The sequence below is a fragment of the Hipposideros armiger genome, unplaced genomic scaffold (genome assembly GCF_001890085.2).
Source record: "Hipposideros armiger isolate ML-2016 unplaced genomic scaffold, ASM189008v1 scaffold_297, whole genome shotgun sequence".
In the NCBI taxonomy this organism is placed as follows: Eukaryota; Metazoa; Chordata; class Mammalia; order Chiroptera; family Hipposideridae; genus Hipposideros; species Hipposideros armiger.
In genome coordinates this window covers 302,449-322,153 of record NW_017731647.1, presented here as the reverse complement: position 1 = coordinate 322,153, position 19,705 = coordinate 302,449, and the positions used below count along the sequence as shown (strand labels likewise).

Sequence of the window (19,705 nt, the reverse complement as noted above, 5' to 3'; positions counted from 1 at the left end):
TTCACTGGCCCAAGCTGGCACCATCATTGCGCTCTTCCCGGGCGAGGCAGATCAGTCGCCGGCTTCTGGACTGCCGCTCACACTGGCTGCTGGCTACACATGGTAGCTTATGGCAGCCCACTGCAGCAGAGGACTGCAGCCTACGCCATCGCTGGCGACCCACAGCAGCCCAGCTCCAGGTCGAGCTGTTGTTTAGTATCTTAGCTGTAGAGGGCAGTGTCACTGGCCCTCTTATGTGGGATCCGAGCCGGGGCCCTCTGGCATCCCAAGCCAGTTCTTAACCAATTTGCCACTCGGCCGGCCCTAGTTATATATTTTTAATATCAGCTTTGCTTGTGGGCATGGAGATACTCAAGTCCACAGATGCACAGAAACACCAGCAGCATACGTGCAGATACAATTACATCTTTACACATGGGTGCACATGTAGTTCCTTTCTTTAAAAGGAGAAGATAGAGCCGGCCGAGTGGCACGTCGTTTAAGAGTTGGCTTGAGAGCACCAGCTCTGAGCAGCAGGGCCCCGGTTCGGATCTCACATGAGGGCCAGTGACGCTGCACTCTCTACAGCTAAGATGGTGAACAACAGCTCGACCTGGAGCTGGGCTGCTGTGAGTCACTGGCGACGGCGTAGCCTGCAGTGGGATTTGGCCGGCAGTAGGCGTGAGCTTTTGTGAGCTGCTGTGAGCCGCCGTGAGCGGCCATCCAATGGCTGGCGAGGAACTGCCTCACCAGGGAAAAGCACAGTGATAATACCAACATGGGCCAGTGAAGCAACGTCCTCCACAACTAAAGAACAGAAGGACAGCAACTTGTCTGTTCCCCTTCCTGGATTACCCAACACTGTTCCACTCCCCGAATCCCCAATAAAATATTTAAAAAACCCAAAAACGCTAGGGTAAGTGTTGGCAAAAGATTTTTATAAAGAGTCCAGCATTAAATATTTTAGGCCTTGTGGGCAATATGGTCTCTTTGCAATGACTCAGCTCTGCTGTCATAGCAGAAAAGTAGTCATAGACAATAATAAGCAGGTGAGCACAGTTACTTTCCAATAAAACTTTAATCACAAAGTCACTGGGTCAGATTTGGCCCATGGGCCTTAGTTTGCAGGCCCCCGCACTAGAGTCTAAAGAACCCAGAAGCCATTAAGACTGACTTCACTGGCCTTCCAAAGGTTAATAGGGCTCCTAGTCTGTCTCCTCCTAAAAGGACAAAAATCAACTGTTTGGTAGGTGGCACCAGTTTTGTTCGAATTATTTTGTGCTGTGCTTTAGTGTTTTTTTTTTTTTTTTTTTATTTTTTTTTTTATTACAATTCCATTGAATCCGTTCCCGCACTCTACTCCGTGTCCCGAGGTTATATGTATGTATAATTATAGTTGACATACAGTGTTATTCATGTGCTTTAGTGTTTTGATGTTCTTCCGGATGAGTGATCTCAATCCCTCCTTTTTGTCCTTATTGCCCTCTTTCTGTGTGCATATCTCTAAATGCTTCTCATTCTTCTTCGTTCTATCCCCTTGTACTCACAGGGTTGTGTGATTTCAGGATGAGACTCTTTCTCATCTGTCCTTGCTAAATCCTGGCTTCTTTTCAGCCTCTTCATCTGTACTAGTAGAGGCATGTCTTAATCACTGGCAGGACATACCACCAGCTTGCTGTGTGACTTTGAGCAAATCACCTACCCTCTCTGAGACTCCTTTTCCTCATCTGTTAAATAAGGGAGTTGGCTAACTGATCTCTAAAATCCTTTCCAGCTTAAGCTTGTGATTTTAGGAAGCTGCAGCCTCAACGCTAGGCAACTGTCGGGGGCCATTCATTAGGATGGCACTCACAGACCTTAATGAAACTGCCAGGTCACAGAAATTAGCCACATGATCTCCTGTAGTTGGCAACCCCCCTAAGGCCTTCACAGTTAAGGGGGTGGGGGCACCAGCTAATTTCAGGGAATCTGAGATCCCATCTGATTAAGGGGAGAAAAGGAAGACAGATGACTCCAGGACCCCCTGTGCCCCAGGAAAATCAATTTGCATTCTTAAACTGCCTTTGAAGGAGCTGCAAAATGCACACAAATATTGACTTAGTTGGAAATAGGACCCTAAGGAGCTACTGTTGGGAGGTGGGATACTTTCCCTTCTCCGGCAGACCCTTCTGTGTGGGGCTCTCCGGGCCATGTAAAGGACACCCCTCAAAGCCCACCAAATAAATATCTGAATAAGTCAGGAGGAAATGGAGCCTTTGAGGGGTTAAGAAAAATGAATTAGCGGAGATTCCAGCATATGCCAAAGGAAAGAGTCTTCTCTACATGCAGGGATGAGAGGTCGGGGAGGGTCAGGAAGCCTGGACTTTGGCTGAGGCAGAGGCTGGTGGTGGTTGGCAGCTTGGGGAAGGTGGGGGGTAAGGGAGGTTTTACAGCATCCTCCCCACTTCTCAGGTTCATCCCCCAGCTCATAGCCCAGCAGCTTGTGGACTCAGCAGATGGGCAGGTGTCTGGAGCCCTCTCCCTCCCTCCCGACACAGTCTCAAGGGGTGGGGAGGGAGTGGACAAGCCCACATCCTGGCCTCCAGGAGAGCAGGCTCTTATTGTCTGCCTGCTAAAGCTGTCTCATTTGTAGCCTAAATAATTCACTCACCAATCTCTCAAGGAGCATTAGAAGAAAAACAAAACCTGGCCCAGACCTCCTGCTCAGGTTCCCACTGCATGGAAGGCAGGCCAGGAGGCTGGGAAGCAGTCCTAAGCTGCAGAGATGAAAGACGGGCAGCCTCAAAGGTTCATCGGGGTTGGCAACCTTCCAAAAACAGCTTGGGGCCTGGTCTTGCACAGCCCTCAAGCAGCAGTTCTCAACCTGTGGGTCGCGACCCCTTTGGGGGTCGAACAACCCTTTCACAGAGGTCACCGGGTACTCCTATGTGGGCGTATCTGTATGTGGGCCTGGAGACGGATAGAGGAGCAGTGTCTCGGTTCCTAAGACCATCGAAAATATGTTTTCCGATGGTCTTAGGTGACCCCTGTGAAAGGTTGAGAACCGCTGCCTCAAGCTAAGAATAGGTTTTACATTTTTAAAAGTTAAAAAAAAAAAATACCACCAAAGAAAAAGACACCAAAGAGACTGTGTGTGGCCTGCAAAGCCTAAAATATTTACTATCTGGCCCTTTCCAAAACGTTTGCCAACCCCTTAATCCACCCCCCAGCCTTGAAGGGGGTGATGCCCACCTTTGATCTGCTCCTCGTCCACCCCACCTCGTGACCCTTTATGTGCAGGGATTCAAAGTTGTCAGAATTCGGATACTTACTTGCAGTCTAGTGAGAAGCTGGCATCACTGTTCACCCCATCAGCAAACACAAAACAGAAAAGAAGATAAACCCTGAAGTGGGGCAAACAAACCTGGTTCGAGGAGGGGAGAGAGGAAGAAAAGCAGGGCAGGAGCTGAGACTTAGCCCCAGCCCATCGTCTAAGGGTCAGAATTCAGCATTTTCCAGGCTGGTCTGTACTGACCCCCTTCCCTTCAAGGCTCCCGCCACACCCTGCAATCCTGGTGATCCCAGCTGATCCCAGCACTCACTGAGGCTGTGATTCTCTTACTGATGAGAGACCCAAGTAGCCCGTGTTTCTGAGTCCCTGAAATCTGTGTGTCGGCCTGATTGTGCCAACCCTCAACCCTGGACAGACACTCCATCTGGCCGTGCAGGGCTCTCCTCGTGCCCAGCCGGGCCTTTGAAGGGAGAGGACTCTGAGCAGCTCTGAATCCCAACCAGGCCCTCTGTTGGAGCCAGAGCCTCTGAGAGTTACAGCCTAAGGACTCAGAAGAAAGGGGGCGAGTGGGCAATGGGGCTGCCAGCTCAGAGTGCCCCAGTTGTAACTGGGCTGAGTGACCTCTGGGCTATCATGGGCCTGTTTGGAATTTTTTGAGCTGAGGGCGGAGTGGAGATCCAGTGGCCCCACATCCTGGTGTGTAGGTATTCTGGATTATTTCAGATGGGGGAACCTTATAAAAAGTTCCTGCTCTAGGATCTCCTGAGACAAACATTGCTGCTGTCCAACCATTTTTTGCAGGTTCCTATTCTTGAGAAAAAAAAACATACAGAGGGCCCATGCTGGAATCCTACATCCAGGCTAAGCTGAAAGGTCAGAAGGCTTAGCGATTCGGAGGTCCAGGTTGTGAGGCCTTGGGCAAGTCACCTCACTTCTCTGGGGCTCAGATCCCTCATCTGTTCAAACAAACAGACACCTGAGGTGCTTGGATGGCAGGGATTTTAAGGTCCTGTCCATCTCATACCCAAAGAACAGCCCAAACCAGGCCATGCCTCTGCGGAAGCTTTGCTGGAAAAGTTGTTTGGCTTCATCTCTGCGTTCCTTCCCCGAGTAAAGCCAGTCCCTTCCAAAGACGATACAGCTGGTCGGGCATCAGGAGAGTATGTTTTCCTTCGACAGGTTAGCAGCTTGCTGGGGATTCAGGCTGATGTCAGGGAGGGAGGAAGGTGGTGAATGTGACCTCCTGTCTTTGTGCCCTGTGGCGTGGGGGCAGCTACAGAGCTGTGGGAGCCTTCATCCCCAAACCCCCAACATGCCCACACTCCATGGCCCCGAAGCCACAGTCTGATACCACACACCTTTATCTAGAGTATCTAAATTGTCCTTCATCAGCTCTCCAACTTGACAGGACATTCCTTGAGGGCAGGAATTGTATCTTGACTTTCTTCTGTGTCTCACCTATAGGAGAGCCCAGCACAACACAAGGTATGTGGCCGGAAATCTGTCCATATCCACTGAACAGCTTCACTGAAGTGCCCCTGGAAAGACCGATGCTGCATTTGGCATGGGGCGTGTGTCCAGGTCCTCCATACTTGCTGGCTGATAACCAGATACTGTGCTTCAGTCCGTGGCTCAGTCAAGCTGTTCTGTCCTTGCTGTGACCCCAAGAGCTATCGTGTCACCTAGAGAGCAAGTGATGGCGTAAGGTTGGAGAAGGGAATGAACACCCCCTGGGATATGCAGGTCGTGTAGAGGACATTGCTGTCATCCCTTTCTCCCCAAAGCAGTCTGGCCCGGGAAAGCGTGGCTGGGTGGCCCCGTGCAAACATAAATCAGGTACCCCTCACCATGTATGCTTCATAGTATCTACGCAAATGGCAAGCACAGTGATCTACAGGCTACAAACCCAAACCTATACAATAGTCACAAATGTCACCAGCTCTGTGTGTGTGTGTGTGTGGGGGGGTCCTCACTCTCTTCTAGTCTTAACTACACTCAGAATATAAGTCTCCCTTGCCTGCCTGCACATGGAAAGCTCTCCTTTATATCCAGCCACACTTTTGATTGCTGGAGCTCCTCCTGTCCTGTGCTCTCTGAAAATGTTGCTCTCTTCAGAACCCCCAAGGCTCCCTCTCCTTCTCCGTGTTTTGCTTGTTTGTTTGCTTGCTTGCTTGCTTACTGTGTGTGGAGGTGGCGAGGAAAAGTGGCGTTCTGGCTTGTCCCATCACAGTGTCATCACCTGTACCAATGGAGATGACAGAGCGATGCAACCAGCTAACCATGACACACATGGCCTTGCTAAAGAGCTTGATAACATTTTAATTAGCCCTTGTTCTGTGTGGCAGGCAGAACCAAGAAAACAATCATCTTCTCACAGCATGACAATTCAATAGAGGAAGGCAGGTGTGAGCTGCAGGGAGCTAGGATCGTGGGGGGGGGGCTATTGCGGGGTCCCCTCAGAATTATCTAGATAATTTCCTCAATTCTCTACTTTGTTCTTATGGACCTGACATTTTCCAGAGGCAATCTCACGCTAGGCAGAAGAGGAAACCAAGGCATATGAAGCACCAGGTAAGGTGGCCAGAAGGACACACCAGATTTCAAATCCAGAGGCACAAACTCCAGCCCCCAGCGTCAAGACAGGCCTGGGGGGACTGTCTGGAGGTGTGCCCACATAGTTCGCAGATCTCACCTTGAAACACCAACATCCCCCAGGGTTCCTGCTCCCCCTTTTCCACCCCAGATGAAGGGGGAACAATAGTAGGGGACGAAGTGTCCACCCTGAGATACCTTGGTGGTTTTGACTTTGTGTCCACGGCTGCAGCTCCATCCCGACAGGTCTGGGAGCACTTTGCACTCCTCCCCAGGCAGGCAGGGCTCCATCTGACACCACCACTTCTGCAGGACGATGGAGGCTGTGAGAGCAGGAGGCAGTGAGGGCAGCGCTAAACTCTCCGTGAGGACCGAGTACCATGTACAGTCAAGGGAGGCGGGGTCTGTGCAGATGAAGTGCACATTTCGACACACCCCTGGCTTTCAGTCTTGCATTTCTCTGTCTTTCCTCTACTCAGGCTGAGGCCTAGGCACACAACCATATCAACCTCAGTCCTACTGACCCTTACATTTCACCAAAGACAGCTTGCGGGTGAGGCAGGGGATGTTGTCTCTAAGGCAACTCTGGAGTTGAGTCACCATGTCATTAGCAGAATCTCAACATCCCCCGTTGGTGTATGTGAGCAAGTGTGCAAGCCTTTTGGAGGGGTCCACACACCAGGAGTGCACAAGCAGGCAGGGGTGTGAGCACCAGCGGGCACATGTGGGTGAGAGAAAATGAGCATGGGTGGGGCCGTGGGCAAAGGGGGTGGAGGTGAAGGAATGCATGGATGAGCGACACACATGTCCATATGGGGGGGAAGGTAAAGGCTGGCCTGAGAATGAGAGGGGGGCATGTGGAAGAGGCCTGAGAAGGAGAGGTACGTGAAGAAGGCAGTATCTCCAGGAGTTACTGTGAGGCGGAAAGCCTGATGGGAGGTGAGAGCCTCCGTGAGGGAAACACGTCTGTGTGTGAGAGACAGTAGGTGTGGACAGGAGGGAGGGTGTTCGCATCCCAGGAGCTTTCCTTGGCTATGAAATAATGGAGATGGTCACGTTTGCCTTCCTTCCCCCAGGGGTTGCCCCATCATTTGAGACTCGACATAAAAGCCCTGAGATGGGTATGAAATTGTAACCCTAGCAGATGGTGAGGCCGAGACAGACCATCTTATCTCTCTGATCAGGCCCTCCCTGCCAGGTCCCGGCCTCTCACTCACCATCCACGCAGGAGGGCTTGGCCCGTGTGGTGCCGGCCACCTGGCCAGAAAAGCAAGAGCATTTGACAGTCTGGAATTGCTCCTCGATGTGGTTCCGGTTACAGCAGCGATGAGAAGCTGTCACCTCGCAGGTGCCCTGCTTCACGGGGACTGACAGGGCCAGGACAAGATCAGGTGTCCAGCTCAGGCCCGTAACCCTGTTCCCCTCCCACCCACCCTGGCTATCCTAGAGCCCCACCTCCCAGTTTAGGGAAGGAAGACACAGATGTGAATGAGATCTTCCTGCTGCTTCAGTGCTCCTGCCCTTCCTTCTTCCCCAGTAAGGCCACTCTCATCACCCTGTGGCACCTGTTCTTGGGAGAAGGTGGAGTCCCACACCAAACACCCTCCCCGTCTTCCTCAGGGTGAGGGCAAGGGCCTCAGGGCTTATAATGCGTGGGGAGGATCATCCGCTTATACAGGTTTAATCACCCCAGAAGGAAAACCACAGAATTAGGCCAGGAGCCTAGACTTAAGCCCCCACACAAGGGCATCTCTCCCTGCATGACACCTTCCAGCTTGAAAGGGAAGGTGAGCAATGGGTCTGCCCACGCCTTCCTCGGGCTGGAACAGCAGAGTGGGGCAGTTTACTAGGTGAAGAACAGAGGAGGAGCCAGAGCCCCTAAAATCCTCCTCAGAGTTCTGTCTGTTGTGGAATGGAGTGGGGTGGTGTCCAGCTCTCCAAGTAGCTTGGGAAACCCCCTCCCCAGGCCCTGCCACCTCCCCCAAACCTGTGAGAGATGGAGGCTGCAAGGAAGCCGAGGCCAGGAGGGTCCAGGCCAGGCAAAGTGCCAGTAGCCAGCTGCCAGTGCTCCAGTTCCATGAGGCCCTCTCACACATCCTGCAGAGAGAAGGGCACACCTTGCTTGCTTGACTCCAGGCAGGGGCCCTCCCACCTTCAGCGCCCAGTCCCAGAGCCTCTGTGCCATGAGCGCTGGGAGGCACAGACGCGGGAAGGGTGTACAACTTGTCCCTAGGCAGCTCTCAGCCTGGCACAAACTCATTGTAGAAAGTAGTGAGTGCTTTCCGACCAGCAAAGGGAGCAGGAAGGGAGACTGTCCTGCTGGGAAAAACACAGAAAGCTTTTTGGAGATGACATTTAGGAGGGGCCTAGAAGGATGAACTAGACATGGTCCCACGGAGGGCTGTAACATGGGAGGAACAATGTGACATTGGAGCACTTGACCCAGGCACTTAGCAAACATGATCTTGACTCCTTCACTTTTGTCCTACAAAGTAGGATTATTTATACCTATTTTACAGATGAGCAAACTGATACTCAAAAAAGCCTGGAGACCACCTCAACAACCATCAAACAAGGACTGGCTAAATACAGTGGGAAGCATCTGTACAAATGCAGTCCCGTCCAGGCAGCCATAAAAAAAGAATGAGGAAACACTTTATGTACCGAGGCGTGCAATGGTCTCTAACCATTATCCAACATTAAGGGGGAAAAAAGCAAAGTGCAGGATGGTGTATAAAAAAAAATGTGTAAAAGGGAGTGATTATATGTGTTGCTCAAATATGATAAGCTAGTTCTGGAAAATGTAAATAAATAAAATAAAATAAAAAACAACCCTAATAACATTGGTTGCCACCAAGAAGGGGAACTGGTTGCCTAGGAGATAAGGAAAGGTAGAGGGAGACTTTTTTTGGTCCCTATCGCTCTTTTTACATTTTGAGTTTTGAACCATGAGAATGTTCTAGCAATTCAATTTAAACAAATTTAAATTTAAAAAGGAAGAAATGGAACTGAGGCTAATAGAAGTCAAATGACTTGCCCAAGGCCGGGCAGCACGTGGGTGGCAGAGCCCAAAGCCCAGAAGCCTGCCCTATTCCTGCAGCACCACCTTGTTTCTGCTCTCTTCCCCTTTCCTTCTCCTTCTCCATCCTCCGTGGTTTTGGGCCTTCCCAGTTTATCCCAGAAGATGGACAAGAAACGGAGGCAATCCCAGGAAAGCAGAGGCACAGAGTATCTGGGAGCTGCTGGGCATAGGACTGCCCGCCTCTGCTGCACTGCTGGGCCCATGGGGCATTGCTGGGCTCCCTCAGGGGCAAGGAACACCAGAGGTCAAACCAAATGCCAGGACCTGGCTGCCCCCTTGGAGAGGGTGCTGCATCTCTGTTCACCCTCTCTACTACCCCTCTTCCACTGTCTCCTCACTCACCTTTTTGGGGATCTTTCGGCATTTGTCTATTCATCCACCAGGCTGACTCACTCTACCTAGACAAGTAGGAAAGACTCTTGGGGGGTTGTAAGGGACACAGGGAGCCCACAGTCCTGCAGTGGGTGAAGGGGAGGCCTGAGTGAAGACAAGGAAGGTGGGCTGGGCACTGAAGCAGAGCCCAATTCTGAAACTGTTCCCCAAGGAGCCAGCGCAGGGGACAGTCTCTTCTCTGCCCTGGGACTTTGCAGGGGTCCTTGGGAACATGTAGGGTGGTGAACCTGAGAAGAGCAGCTGAGGGAGTTTCCTCTGTCCCAGGAGGGAAGCAGGGATGATGGCAGGAGGTGTCTAAGAACCAATGCTGTCACCTCTACGGCCTGGGGGCGGAGCTGAAGGTCAGAGTTCCCAAGCCAAATCTGACAGGATTCTGCTCAAAGGGGCACCCAGGAAAGACCCCTGAGGTCCCGAATCATCTTTGCTTCCACCTTCTACCCCCACCCCAACTGGCACCTGCTTCTTGGACTTGTGTGGAGATAGTTCAACTCTGCCACCCTCACCCCCATTCCCACTCCAGGGGGTTAGAATGGGGGCCCTCCAGGTCTCTGAGCCTCAGAAACCCCGGCGCCAACAGCTTCTCCATTTCTCCCTAAGACTTCTCCCTCAGTCTCCAAAGGGAGGTGGACTGAGGCAGGTAGGATGGCGGGGCCTAGGAAGGAGGGGGAACCCTGCGTCTTAGCCACTGGAGTGAGAACCCGGAGAGGACCATGGGCGCAGAGGAAGTGGTGCTTGTATGGGCTGGGTATGCTCCATGGGCACAGCGCTTCCCACCCTTCTAGATGGACCTCTTTTCTGAGTTGGTATCTCCTTTCCCTGTCTCCATCAGGAAGCTTCAGTTTGATCATTACAAATGCAGCTTTGTCTTCTCCCAGGCAGTTCCCATCCCATTTCTCTATGAGCCGCCATCCCCTCCAGCCCAACTCTCCCGTCGCTCCTATGAAGCCCGAAACCCAAAAGACCCGGGGTGGGGGCATTTGGGGTGGGCTCTCTGGCATTCTATTCCCTCCGTCAGAGAGAGCTGGAGAAAGAAGTTTCTGGGATTTGTTCTCCCGCTTCCATACTCCCGCCTCAGTTCCCCAGCCTGTTTCTTCCCCAGCCCCAATCCAGGCTGTGGTTGAGGGCGTTAGTAGCCAGCACACCAGCATGGGAGCTGAGGATGTGAACCACGAGAACCTTTAACCTTCCCCTACCTTCTCCCGCTTCCCCTTCCCTGCCCCCGCCCCCAGTCCCGCGCCCACTCAGTCCTCCAAATTCTGAGCCCCACCCTGGGACCTACCTGCCCCACGGCGGTGCCACCGGTAAACCCGCCGGCCTGAAGTCCTCCTCGCCCCTGAGCTGGGACCAAGGCTCCCGGCGGGAGCGGCCAGTTGGCGTGCTGTCTAGTCCGGAGCCTTGTGCCCCTCACCAAGTTGCTGCGTCCCGGGGGCGTCGGGACTCGGGCCAAGCTGGCATCCCAGTCGTGCCGGGTCCCACTATGGGCATCGGGGGGCTTCGGGCCCGCCCGGCCAGCTCGGCAGAGCTCAACCGGGGTCCCTCCGAGGCTCCCGCCCAGAGGCAGACGGAGGAACTTGCAGCTGCCGCCGCCGCCCCTGTCTTCCAGCCCCGCAGGGACGCCGCTGCCTCCTCCCGGACAGCGCGGGGCGCCGCGCACAGCGCTCGGCCGGGCGGGCGGCGGGCGCAGCCGGGCGTAGCGGCCCCTGGCGGCCGAGGTAGTACGACCGCTGAGAGGTTGCGTAAGGGTGAACATCTCCCCCGTGCACGCTGGGTCAGGTCACTCAGAAAGGTCCCTCAAAACTCTCCAGGTCTTGGGGCTTCCGGGAGGTGGCGGGGACTGAGTCCGAGGAGTGATTGCCCTGACCTTCAAGGGTTTTGAGCCTTGAGGATTCTAGAACTGCACTAATACGGCAACCACTAACCATATGTGGTTATTTCCATTTAAATAAAAATTAAATACAATTTAAAAATTGAGTTTCTCATTCGCACTTACAAGTGCTCAATAGCCACATGTAGCTAGGACTATTGTATTGGGAGGAAAAAATAAAGAATATTGAACAAAATTCTCTTTCACAACGTTCTTCTTAATGATATGTTAGCCCTCTGCTGTTAAAATGTTAAAATCCAGGCGGGAATAGCAAATGATCTGTACCCTAGGGTGGTGTCCTCAGGGGTGAGAAGGACTACGGCAGGACAGGCAGGAGGGCTACAATATGCTGGTCCCTATGGATGAGGGGTGTGAACCCCAACTTGGGAACCAAACCCTGAGACCCAGTTTGCTCATCATAAAAATTGCAATATAATTACAATTCTATAATTCTTTACAGGGTAAGTTTTGGGATGTGAAAGGATTAGACAAATGAGAGGAGGTGGTCTGTGAATTTGTCTCTGAACAAGAGGGACAACCCTCTTGGCTTAAGAGGGCTTTGGGGTTGGGGTAATGGGGCGGGGAGGTGCAAGGGGAAGAAGCCTAACTCTGAGGCCTGAGCCATGGCATGTGGCCCACGGGGATAGAGTTCTGTCTTGAGGATGTCCAATCCCCCTCCCCAGCTGAGGCCTCACACCCCTGGTAGGGCCAGCCTCTGAGCAGTCTCAGATCACAGCAGAGGAGAATAGCTCACAAGTCGGCTTTTTCCCACCTCATGCCCCTTTTTTCCTTCTCACTCCACTGCCTCAGGAAATAGTAGAGGTGATGGCCTTCTTGCCAGGTTCTGGGGTGCAGTCTGAGGATGAAAGAGAGGTGATGATGCCAAGAACAGGAGGTGAGAGATTCAGGGAGTAGAGGGTTTGGGTATGATGGGAGGACTGTTCTGGAGCCCAAAAGAGCTGTTGACATCCCTGCTGACCATGTGGTGCCGGTGCTAGGGGGACTCTAGGCCCTGGCTCTGTGGCCCACTTGTAGCCACACCATGCTGGGTGCTGTGAAGAGCAGGAATTAGGGAGCAGGGTGACCCAGAGCAGTGGTAAGCAAACTGTCCCAGAAACACTAAATAATAAAAATAGCCAGGATGTTATATTTTTTCTTCAGTCGTTGGCTTGCTGCTGCTGTTTATGCCATTAATCTGAGCGTCCTGTACCACTCTGTGTGCCTTCGGACTGATTTTTTTTTTTTCCTTTTGACTTCTTTTTCTCTGACTCTCTCTGCCCAGAGTGCAGGCACAATTATAGCAAGTCTAAAAACCTGAAAGATTACTATGAGATTTTTATTTGGAAGCTACCAGGAAAGCCACCCCTTCTGGGGGCACATTTTAGACCAGGAACAGAGTTATAAACAGGAAGCACCCTGCCCACAAAGTCCAGAGGTGGAGTCCCAACCATGAACTGGGTGCCAGTAGTCCCTGAGGGCTACCCCCGACTTGCGTTAGGGCCATAAGGGCCTTGTCCCCATTTGGACCATGGGTGGGGTAGTAGGTGTCTCTGGAGGCCTAGTGATCAATGACCGGATACCACTCTCCCCCTTTCACGCAGGAAGCTTAGACTGGCCTTTGTCTCCCCCTGGCGGCAGCCACATAATTTATTCGGCATCCCCAGACTGCTCTCAGCCTCTGCCTTTAAGGAGGCGGGAGGGTGGGAGAGGAGGAACCCCCACTCTTCTCTCTACCATTCACCTCCCTCTTAACCCTTCCTCCCTCATCTCGACAAATCATCTTGGTTCTTAAGACAGAATCAGGTTTGGACGTCTGGAAACTGACACGGGTACGAATCTCTCATTGGCAGTGTGACCTCTTGGGGCAAATCATGTAAAACGACAGGAGCGTCGTCGGTTAACCCCCCCCACACACACACACACACACCTTGAAGGGTTGGTGTGCGGTATAAATGGCCTAATATACAATAAGTACTTTGTAGAGTGCCTACTAAGTAGTAAGTCCTCAATGAGTGGTAGTTATTGTTATATTTACTAACTAGTCCTGCTGTGGTCAGTCAGAGGAGGTCTAAATATTGGGGAAATTGGGTCCTTGGAGAGAAAGTGGAGTCTGCGTGGCAACCGCTGTCCCAGATCGAGGTGGTGTTCACGGAGCCCAGGAACTTACCCCCAATTCAGGATATTCGGCTCCAGCCTGTGTGGTCACCACCTCCACACCACATCCAGCACGAGCTCGTTCGCCCTCGCTCTCACTCCAGCAGCCCCAGCCAGAGGTGTTGTCACACCAGGTGCTTCACACCCAGCAGTCGCCTGGTTTCGCTTTTAGGTCATCAGCCCCATCACCCTCCGGGCAGCCTGGCCACAACGAACCGAGGGCGATGAGACGCCACCCTCGCGTCACAATGGGGAGGTTCTAGGTGCTAACTAATCTAGGGCATGGCTGAAATAGGGTTTCCCTTCTCCCCACCCCACAACTGCGGACCCTTCTTCCCCAAAGAAACAGAGGCGGGGCGAAGCCGGAACCTGGCGCCGAGAGGATGCAAGCCAGTGGGGCGGTTCCCGGGTGGCCCAGAACAAGAGGGAGTTTCGCCGAGGATCCGCCCTGCCCACCGGGAGCCAATGGCCCAGGAGAGCGGGAGGGAGCGAGCACCGCCCCCCCGCGAGACCTAGGGGGCGGCTCCTTCCCTGGGGCGGAGCCACGGCCGAGGGCGGGGCAGGGAGGCAGCATGCTGAGCCGGGTGCGCTCGGCCGTGGCGCACCTGGTGAGCTCAGGGGGCGCCCCGCCCCCGGGCCCCAAGTCTCCGGACCTGACCAACGCGACCTCGGCGCTGCCCACCGTCCCTCCAGAGGTGCCCAGGAGCCCTTCCGCGAGGACTGGGAGCGGGAGCGCGGTGCCCCCGAAGACAGCAGAGGCTCGGGCGAGCTTTTCCCGACCGACCTTTCTGCAGCTGAGCCCCGGGGGACTGCGACGCGCTGACGACCACGCTGGCCGGGCTGTGCAAAGTCCCCCAGACACCGGCCGCCGCCTGCCCTGGAGCACGGGCTACGCCGAGTGAGCGCCCCTGGGGGCACCCTAACCAGGATGGGAACCCCACTCCCCACTCCCCTCCTCACCTCAGCATTCGGGGCGCTAGGGTGCGTCCCTCTCGCTGCGCTGGGTACCGGCAGCTCCCGTTCCCCAGAACCCTTGTTATCCTCTGGGTTGCGGGCCGCACCTCTTCCCAGCCCTTTCTCCAGTCGGTTTAGCATTCCTCAGGACCTTCCAGCTTGTTAACTACCCTCACCCGCGTCGCCTCAGGACCTTGTTCCCCCCAAGAGCCCGGAGGGCGGAGGGCCCCGCGAAGGATGAGTTGGCCGGTTCTCAGGCGCAGCCCGGCAGTTTAATGGCTAAGGGAGGAAGGGTTTCAAGGAGACGGGATCTCTTTTAATAGAGGAGATGGCGGCTAGGAAGACTCGCTCCCGGACTTCCCAAACCCAGCGCCCCACTTCCCTGTTCCTCTTATGGTTCCCCTCCCCCTCCACACCCAGAAATAGCCCGCGACACCTGGCAGCCGCGGGCTTCCCTTGGGGTGGGGGCGGGGGCCGCCGGGGAGAGCGGGAGGGTCCGCTTTGGACACCCCTCGGCGGGTGGACTTGCGCTGGCCAGGCAAGGAAGTGGACCTCCGGCGGGAGCAGCCGGCTTGCTCCCAGGCGATGTGTATTTTTAATGCCTGTGCTGTGAAAGCGGAGCACTGGGGGAGATGGGGGCGCTGAGGGTGGTGGCTGATGGACCCGTGGCCCCACCATTAGCTCTTTAGCTTCCTATTGGGGAAGAGTTGGTGGTTACTGGCTCCTGCGCAGTCCAGGTGGGCTTCCACCCCTACCTTATTTCAATTCCTCTTTGTGGATCTGGGGTGGAGCACTTCCTCATTGCCGAAGAAGCAGAAACTTTCACTAGATGGTTTTAGCATAAGGGTGGGTGTGATCATGAAGGTGGAGTGCTGCGCACCAGGCACTAGAAGACTCGATTCGGTTTCAGGATGGCATGTAGAGTCTTGGCAAGCAGGGAAGTAAAACCTTCTGCCCTCCCCCAAGCGGCCCCTCCCCCTGGCAGCATCATTAGGGGTGCCCCTTTTGCCAGGGGTGGAGGACCTGAGACAGGCAGTTGCTGCTGCAGTCTTTTCTATGAGGTGGTGGGGCCTGACACCCAGACAGTACTCCCTGTGCCTTGCCCGGCCTCCCTTCTCCTCCCTCTGGCCTGGATCCCAGGTGGCTGTGACCTTTCTCAGCTTGGCCAGCAGGCCAGAGTGTGTATGTCTCAGGTGGGGGTTATTCCAGGATCTGGTCTGGTGGCCAACCTGATGTGGTCACTCTGGCTTGGCAGGGTCATCAACGCTGGCAAGAGCCGGCACAATGAAGACCAGGCTTGCTGTGAAGTGGTGTATGTGGAAGGTCGGAGGAGCGTTTCAGGGGTCCCTAGGGAGCCTAGCCGAAGCCAGGTAAGCTCCCAATCCCCTTCCTAGCCTCCAGAAACAGGGTAATGCCTCTCCCCAGGGATTCTAGGCATCTGGTTTTAAATCCGAGGTGTGGAACACCTGCCTTCTAACTCACTAGCTTTCTACCCTCTGTCACAGAACCTTTATCTGGCAATCATCAGTTACATTCTACCACGTCAGTATGCATGTTTAGTTTTTCACTTAAAATGTAGATGATTTAATTAATTACCAATGCTTATTTTTGCACCTTTTAACTCTGGGTTTGGCTTTTTTGATGTTTTATTTTCTGACACAAAGTAGGCACTTGGTGAACGAGTGACTAAATCTAATTTGCTTTTAGTACCGAGCTCTGACCTCCTCTCTGGCGTATGTATGGACGCCCAGAGCCTTGCTCTTCTCTCTGCAGCGCGTGGACACACACACAGTCACTCACCTCTGACTTTTCTTCCACCAGGGACTGTGCTTCTACTACTGGGGACTGTTCGATGGGCATGCAGGGGGTGGAGCTGCTGAAATGGCCTCCCGGCTCCTACATTTCCACATTCGGGAGCAGCTAAAGGACCTAGTAGAGATACTCCAGGACCCCTCGCCACCTCCCCTCTGTCTCCCATCTACCCCGGGGGCCCCAGGTTCCTCAGATCCCTCTCACTTGGTTGGTCCTCAATCCTGCTGGTCTTCGCAGAAGGAAGTGACCCATGAGAGCCTGGTAGTGGGGGCCATTGAGAATGCCTTCCATCTCATGGTGAGTGGGTGTCCAGGGCCAAGGGTCTGCTAAGCAGATACTATGGTCAATTCTGTGTGGAATTCAGGTGGCCTGAGGTGGGGGCCCTGAAAGCCTGAGCAGAGCTTGGCTCAGAGGGGAGGGAGGGCGGGGAGTTACACCCATATCTTCCCTCCTCTCCTCCAGTGTGGCTTGGCTGGGCCAGTTTACTTCTGCAAATAGAGGGGGGTGGCTATATGCCTGGAACTTCTTCATCCATCCCCTTTGACCTTTCCTCATGTGGCAGGATGAGCAGATGGCCCGGGAGCGGCGTGGCCACCACGTGGAGGGGGGCTGCTGTGCACTGGTTGTGGTCTACCTGCTAGGCAAGGTCTACGTGGCCAATGCAGGTGACAGCAGGTATGCGGGGGGTGGGGGGTGAAAATGGTTATAGGGGGTCACACTCTGGGATGGGGTAACAAAAGAGAGTGAGGTGGCGGGTGTTAACAATCAAAGAATAGAAGGGGTCAGAAAGAATCACAAACATAAGGAAGGGCCTGAAATAGCCATGAGGGGAGGGGGTCTGGGTGCGGAATCCTAAGGGCCATTATGGGGAAGGCCTGGCCTTTTTGGAATTCTCCACAAGGGGTCTGAGGAGAGACAATCCTAAATCTTTTCTTTCTCTGGGCAGAGCTATCATTGTCCGGAATGGTGAAATCATTCCAATGTCTCGGGAATTCACCCCGGAGACTGAGCGCCAGCGTCTTCAGCAGCTAGTAAGTAGGAACCCCTGTTCTTTGTTGAGTCTTGTGCCTGTCTGTACCCTACGTCCAGGGACTCCCCCACCCCCACCACACAGATGGACAGCTCCTTACTGGAAGGAGTACAGGGCTGAGCTGATGGAGGCAGCAGCAGGAAGGAGTGTGGGCTGCTCAGGTGCTCCTGCCAGGACCCCACCTGAGGAAGGAAGTGGAATCATTGGCAGGGAGGCGACAGCAAAGGCCCGATAGGGCTTTAGAGCTTTAAGCTCTGGCTCTGGAGCTAGACTGCCTGGAATTGTATCCTGGTTTGAGTGCTTGGCTAATTGTGTGACTTTGGACAATTCCCTTAACTTGCGTCAGTATTTCCTGCCTTAAGGGTTGTTGTGAGTAGTAAATGAGTTAATGTATGCTAATATTAGACAGCGTGCCACACCTTGTGAACTCCATTTAAAGCTCTGCTATAATTAAGATCATTTATACACCAGGGTGTGCTGTAAGCCTAATGACCCCTGGCCCTCTGTTCTGTCTGGCCATTCCCAATCCCAGGGCTTCCTGAAACCAGAGCTGCTGGGTGGTGAATTCACCCACCTCGAGTTTCCTCGAAGAGTTCAGCCCAAGGAGCTGGGTCAGAGGATGCTGTATCGGGACCAGAACATGACCGGCTGGTAACACTTCCCTCAGAGCTGGGCCCAGTCCCATGGCAACGCAACCAGTCCCTCACCAGCAGCAAGGCGGAAGCTGGAGGATGGACCAGGCTGGGAGTTTGGGGGATGTGGCCCTTCTTAGGGGTTTGTGTGAGGGGCGTGGCTCCTAGGGGAGAGGGGCCTTGATGCCTGGGTGATGCCTCCTCTGCTCCCCCCTCCCCAGGGCCTACAAAAAGATCGAGCTGGAGGATCTCAGGTTTCCTCTGGTCTGTGGGGAGGGCAAAAAGGTAAACTCCACAATAGAGGTGGGAGAGGGCAGGAGGACCCATCACAGGTTGTCTAGGGAGGTGGAGGTTCTACCTGAGGGCAGGGCCGGGGTGGGAGGGTCCACTATTTCAGAGAGTCTGGGGCAGGGCTATAGCAGCACCCCTGCCTCATTTCCTTTAGGCTCGAGTGATGGCCACCATTGGGGTGACCCGGGGCTTAGGAGACCACAACCTCAAGGTCTGCAGTTCCACCCTGCCCATCAAGCCCTTCCTCTCCTGCTTCCCTGAGGTGAGCCACCTCCTCAACCATACCTTCCCTCTTCTGGGGGTCTTAGCCTGGCTTTGACCGCAGGTGTCTTTATCCCCAAGCTCCCTCTCCACTCTTCTCACCAGGTGCGAGTGTATGACCTGACGCAGTATGAGCACTGCCCGGATGACGTGCTAGTCCTGGGAACAGATGGGCTGTGGGATGTCACCAGTGACTCTGAGGTAGCCGCCACTGTGGACAGGGTGCTGTCGGGCTATGAGCCTAATGACCCCAGCAGGTAGGGGGTGTATGACAGTGAGGGGATGACAATGGGGAAGGACGGAGCAAAGGGAAGCAAGAGGGCCTGTGTATGTATCTTCCCTTGTACGCGTTGGTACATGAATGCGCTCCTGTGCTCCTGGCAGGTACACAGCTCTGGCCCAAGCTCTGGTTCTGGGGGCCCGGGGCACCCCCCGGGACCGTGGCTGGCGTCTCCCCAACAACAAGCTGGGTTCCGGGGATGACATCTCGGTCTTCATCATCCCCCTGGGCGGGCCAGGTAGTTACTCCTAAGAGGCTCAGCCCCGACCCTCCCACCGCCATCCCAGCCTCTCCATGCTTATGCCTCACCCAGCCCAAATTCTGACGTTGTTTTCCTGGCCTTCTTTAGTGGCAGTTTAACTGAAGAAGGGGTAGCCATTAGATCCAAAATTCTAGCCATTGACAAATAAACAAGATGGATAAAAAATGTGTGTCTTTATTTACTTGGACTAGAAACCGAAAGGTTACAAAACGCTTGTTGGGGTGGACGAAAGTACACCAGAACAGTCCTAAAATTGTAGTGTTCCCAGGTTCTTTCTCCCATCCTCTGAACCTCCCACCCCGCACAGTCACATTCATCTATCTACTGGTGTCGTCCAAGTCGGTACTTCCAGCCCAGATCTCTCCTGAGCTTTAGGCCCACATATCCCAGTCATCTCCTGAACATCTATCTCCTAGACATCCAGCAGACACTTTAACTGAACACACCTCAAAGTGAATTCATCGTTTCCTCTGTAAACATGTATCTCTGGTTCATCATCTCTGGGCACCAGCTCAGCTGCTCAAGGTAGCAACCTTGGAGTTGGTCACCTTTGGCTTCCATCTGTTCCTCGTCAAGCTAATCAATCACTAAGTATGTCTGATTATATAAAAATGTATTTCACATTTCTCCACTTATCTCCACCCCTACTGTCACTACCTTAGTACCTCAGCTCTTCACTGCATTAGCCTCCTAACTCGGTCTCCAGGCCACTCCCCTATTTCCCCCAATATACTGGGGACATAACAGAGTGACCTTTCCGCAGTGAATCTTACTTATTCCCCTGAGAGAACATTTCAGTGACTCCTTATTGCACCTAGACCAAAACCAACACTCAGCTCGAGTGTGGC

General features: G+C 53.8%; 2 protein-coding genes across 7 annotated transcripts; one reads left to right on the top strand and one right to left on the bottom strand.

The window, feature by feature from the left end:
• Positions 1-3,104: 3,104 nt before the first annotated feature.
• Positions 3,105-13,437, bottom strand: TAFA3 (TAFA chemokine like family member 3). Of its 5 annotated transcripts, none has more exons than XM_019659209.1 (6): positions 13,349-13,408; positions 9,267-9,322; positions 7,830-7,939; positions 7,060-7,209; positions 6,041-6,165; positions 3,105-4,932 (listed from the first exon to the last, which is right to left on the bottom strand). In XM_019659209.1, exons 3-6 carry the CDS (start codon positions 7,936-7,938, stop codon positions 4,921-4,923), a joined length of 396 nt encoding a protein of 131 aa, XP_019514754.1. In that variant the 5' UTR covers position 7,939; positions 9,267-9,322; positions 13,349-13,408; the 3' UTR covers positions 3,105-4,920. The 5 variants fall into 5 exon arrangements, with proteins under 5 accessions (XP_019514754.1, XP_019514752.1, XP_019514753.1 ...); XM_019659207.1 differs by lacking the exon at positions 13,349-13,408 and adding an exon at positions 10,597-12,481; XM_019659208.1 differs by lacking the exon at positions 9,267-9,322 and having other exon boundaries at positions 13,349-13,437.
• Positions 13,438-13,705: 268 nt separating this feature from the next.
• Positions 13,706-19,078, top strand: PPM1J (protein phosphatase, Mg2+/Mn2+ dependent 1J). Of its 2 annotated transcripts, none has more exons than XM_019659204.1 (10): positions 13,706-14,233; positions 15,545-15,659; positions 16,111-16,398; positions 16,664-16,776; positions 17,048-17,132; positions 17,664-17,782; positions 17,985-18,048; positions 18,209-18,316; positions 18,421-18,516; positions 18,700-19,078. In XM_019659204.1, exons 1-10 carry the CDS (start codon positions 13,719-13,721, stop codon positions 18,796-18,798), a joined length of 1,602 nt encoding a protein of 533 aa, XP_019514749.1. In that variant the 5' UTR covers positions 13,706-13,718; the 3' UTR covers positions 18,799-19,078. The 2 variants fall into 2 exon arrangements, with proteins under 2 accessions (XP_019514749.1, XP_019514747.1); XM_019659202.1 differs by having other exon boundaries at positions 18,421-18,572; positions 18,700-19,022.
• The last annotated feature ends 627 nt before the right edge of the window (positions 19,079-19,705 follow it).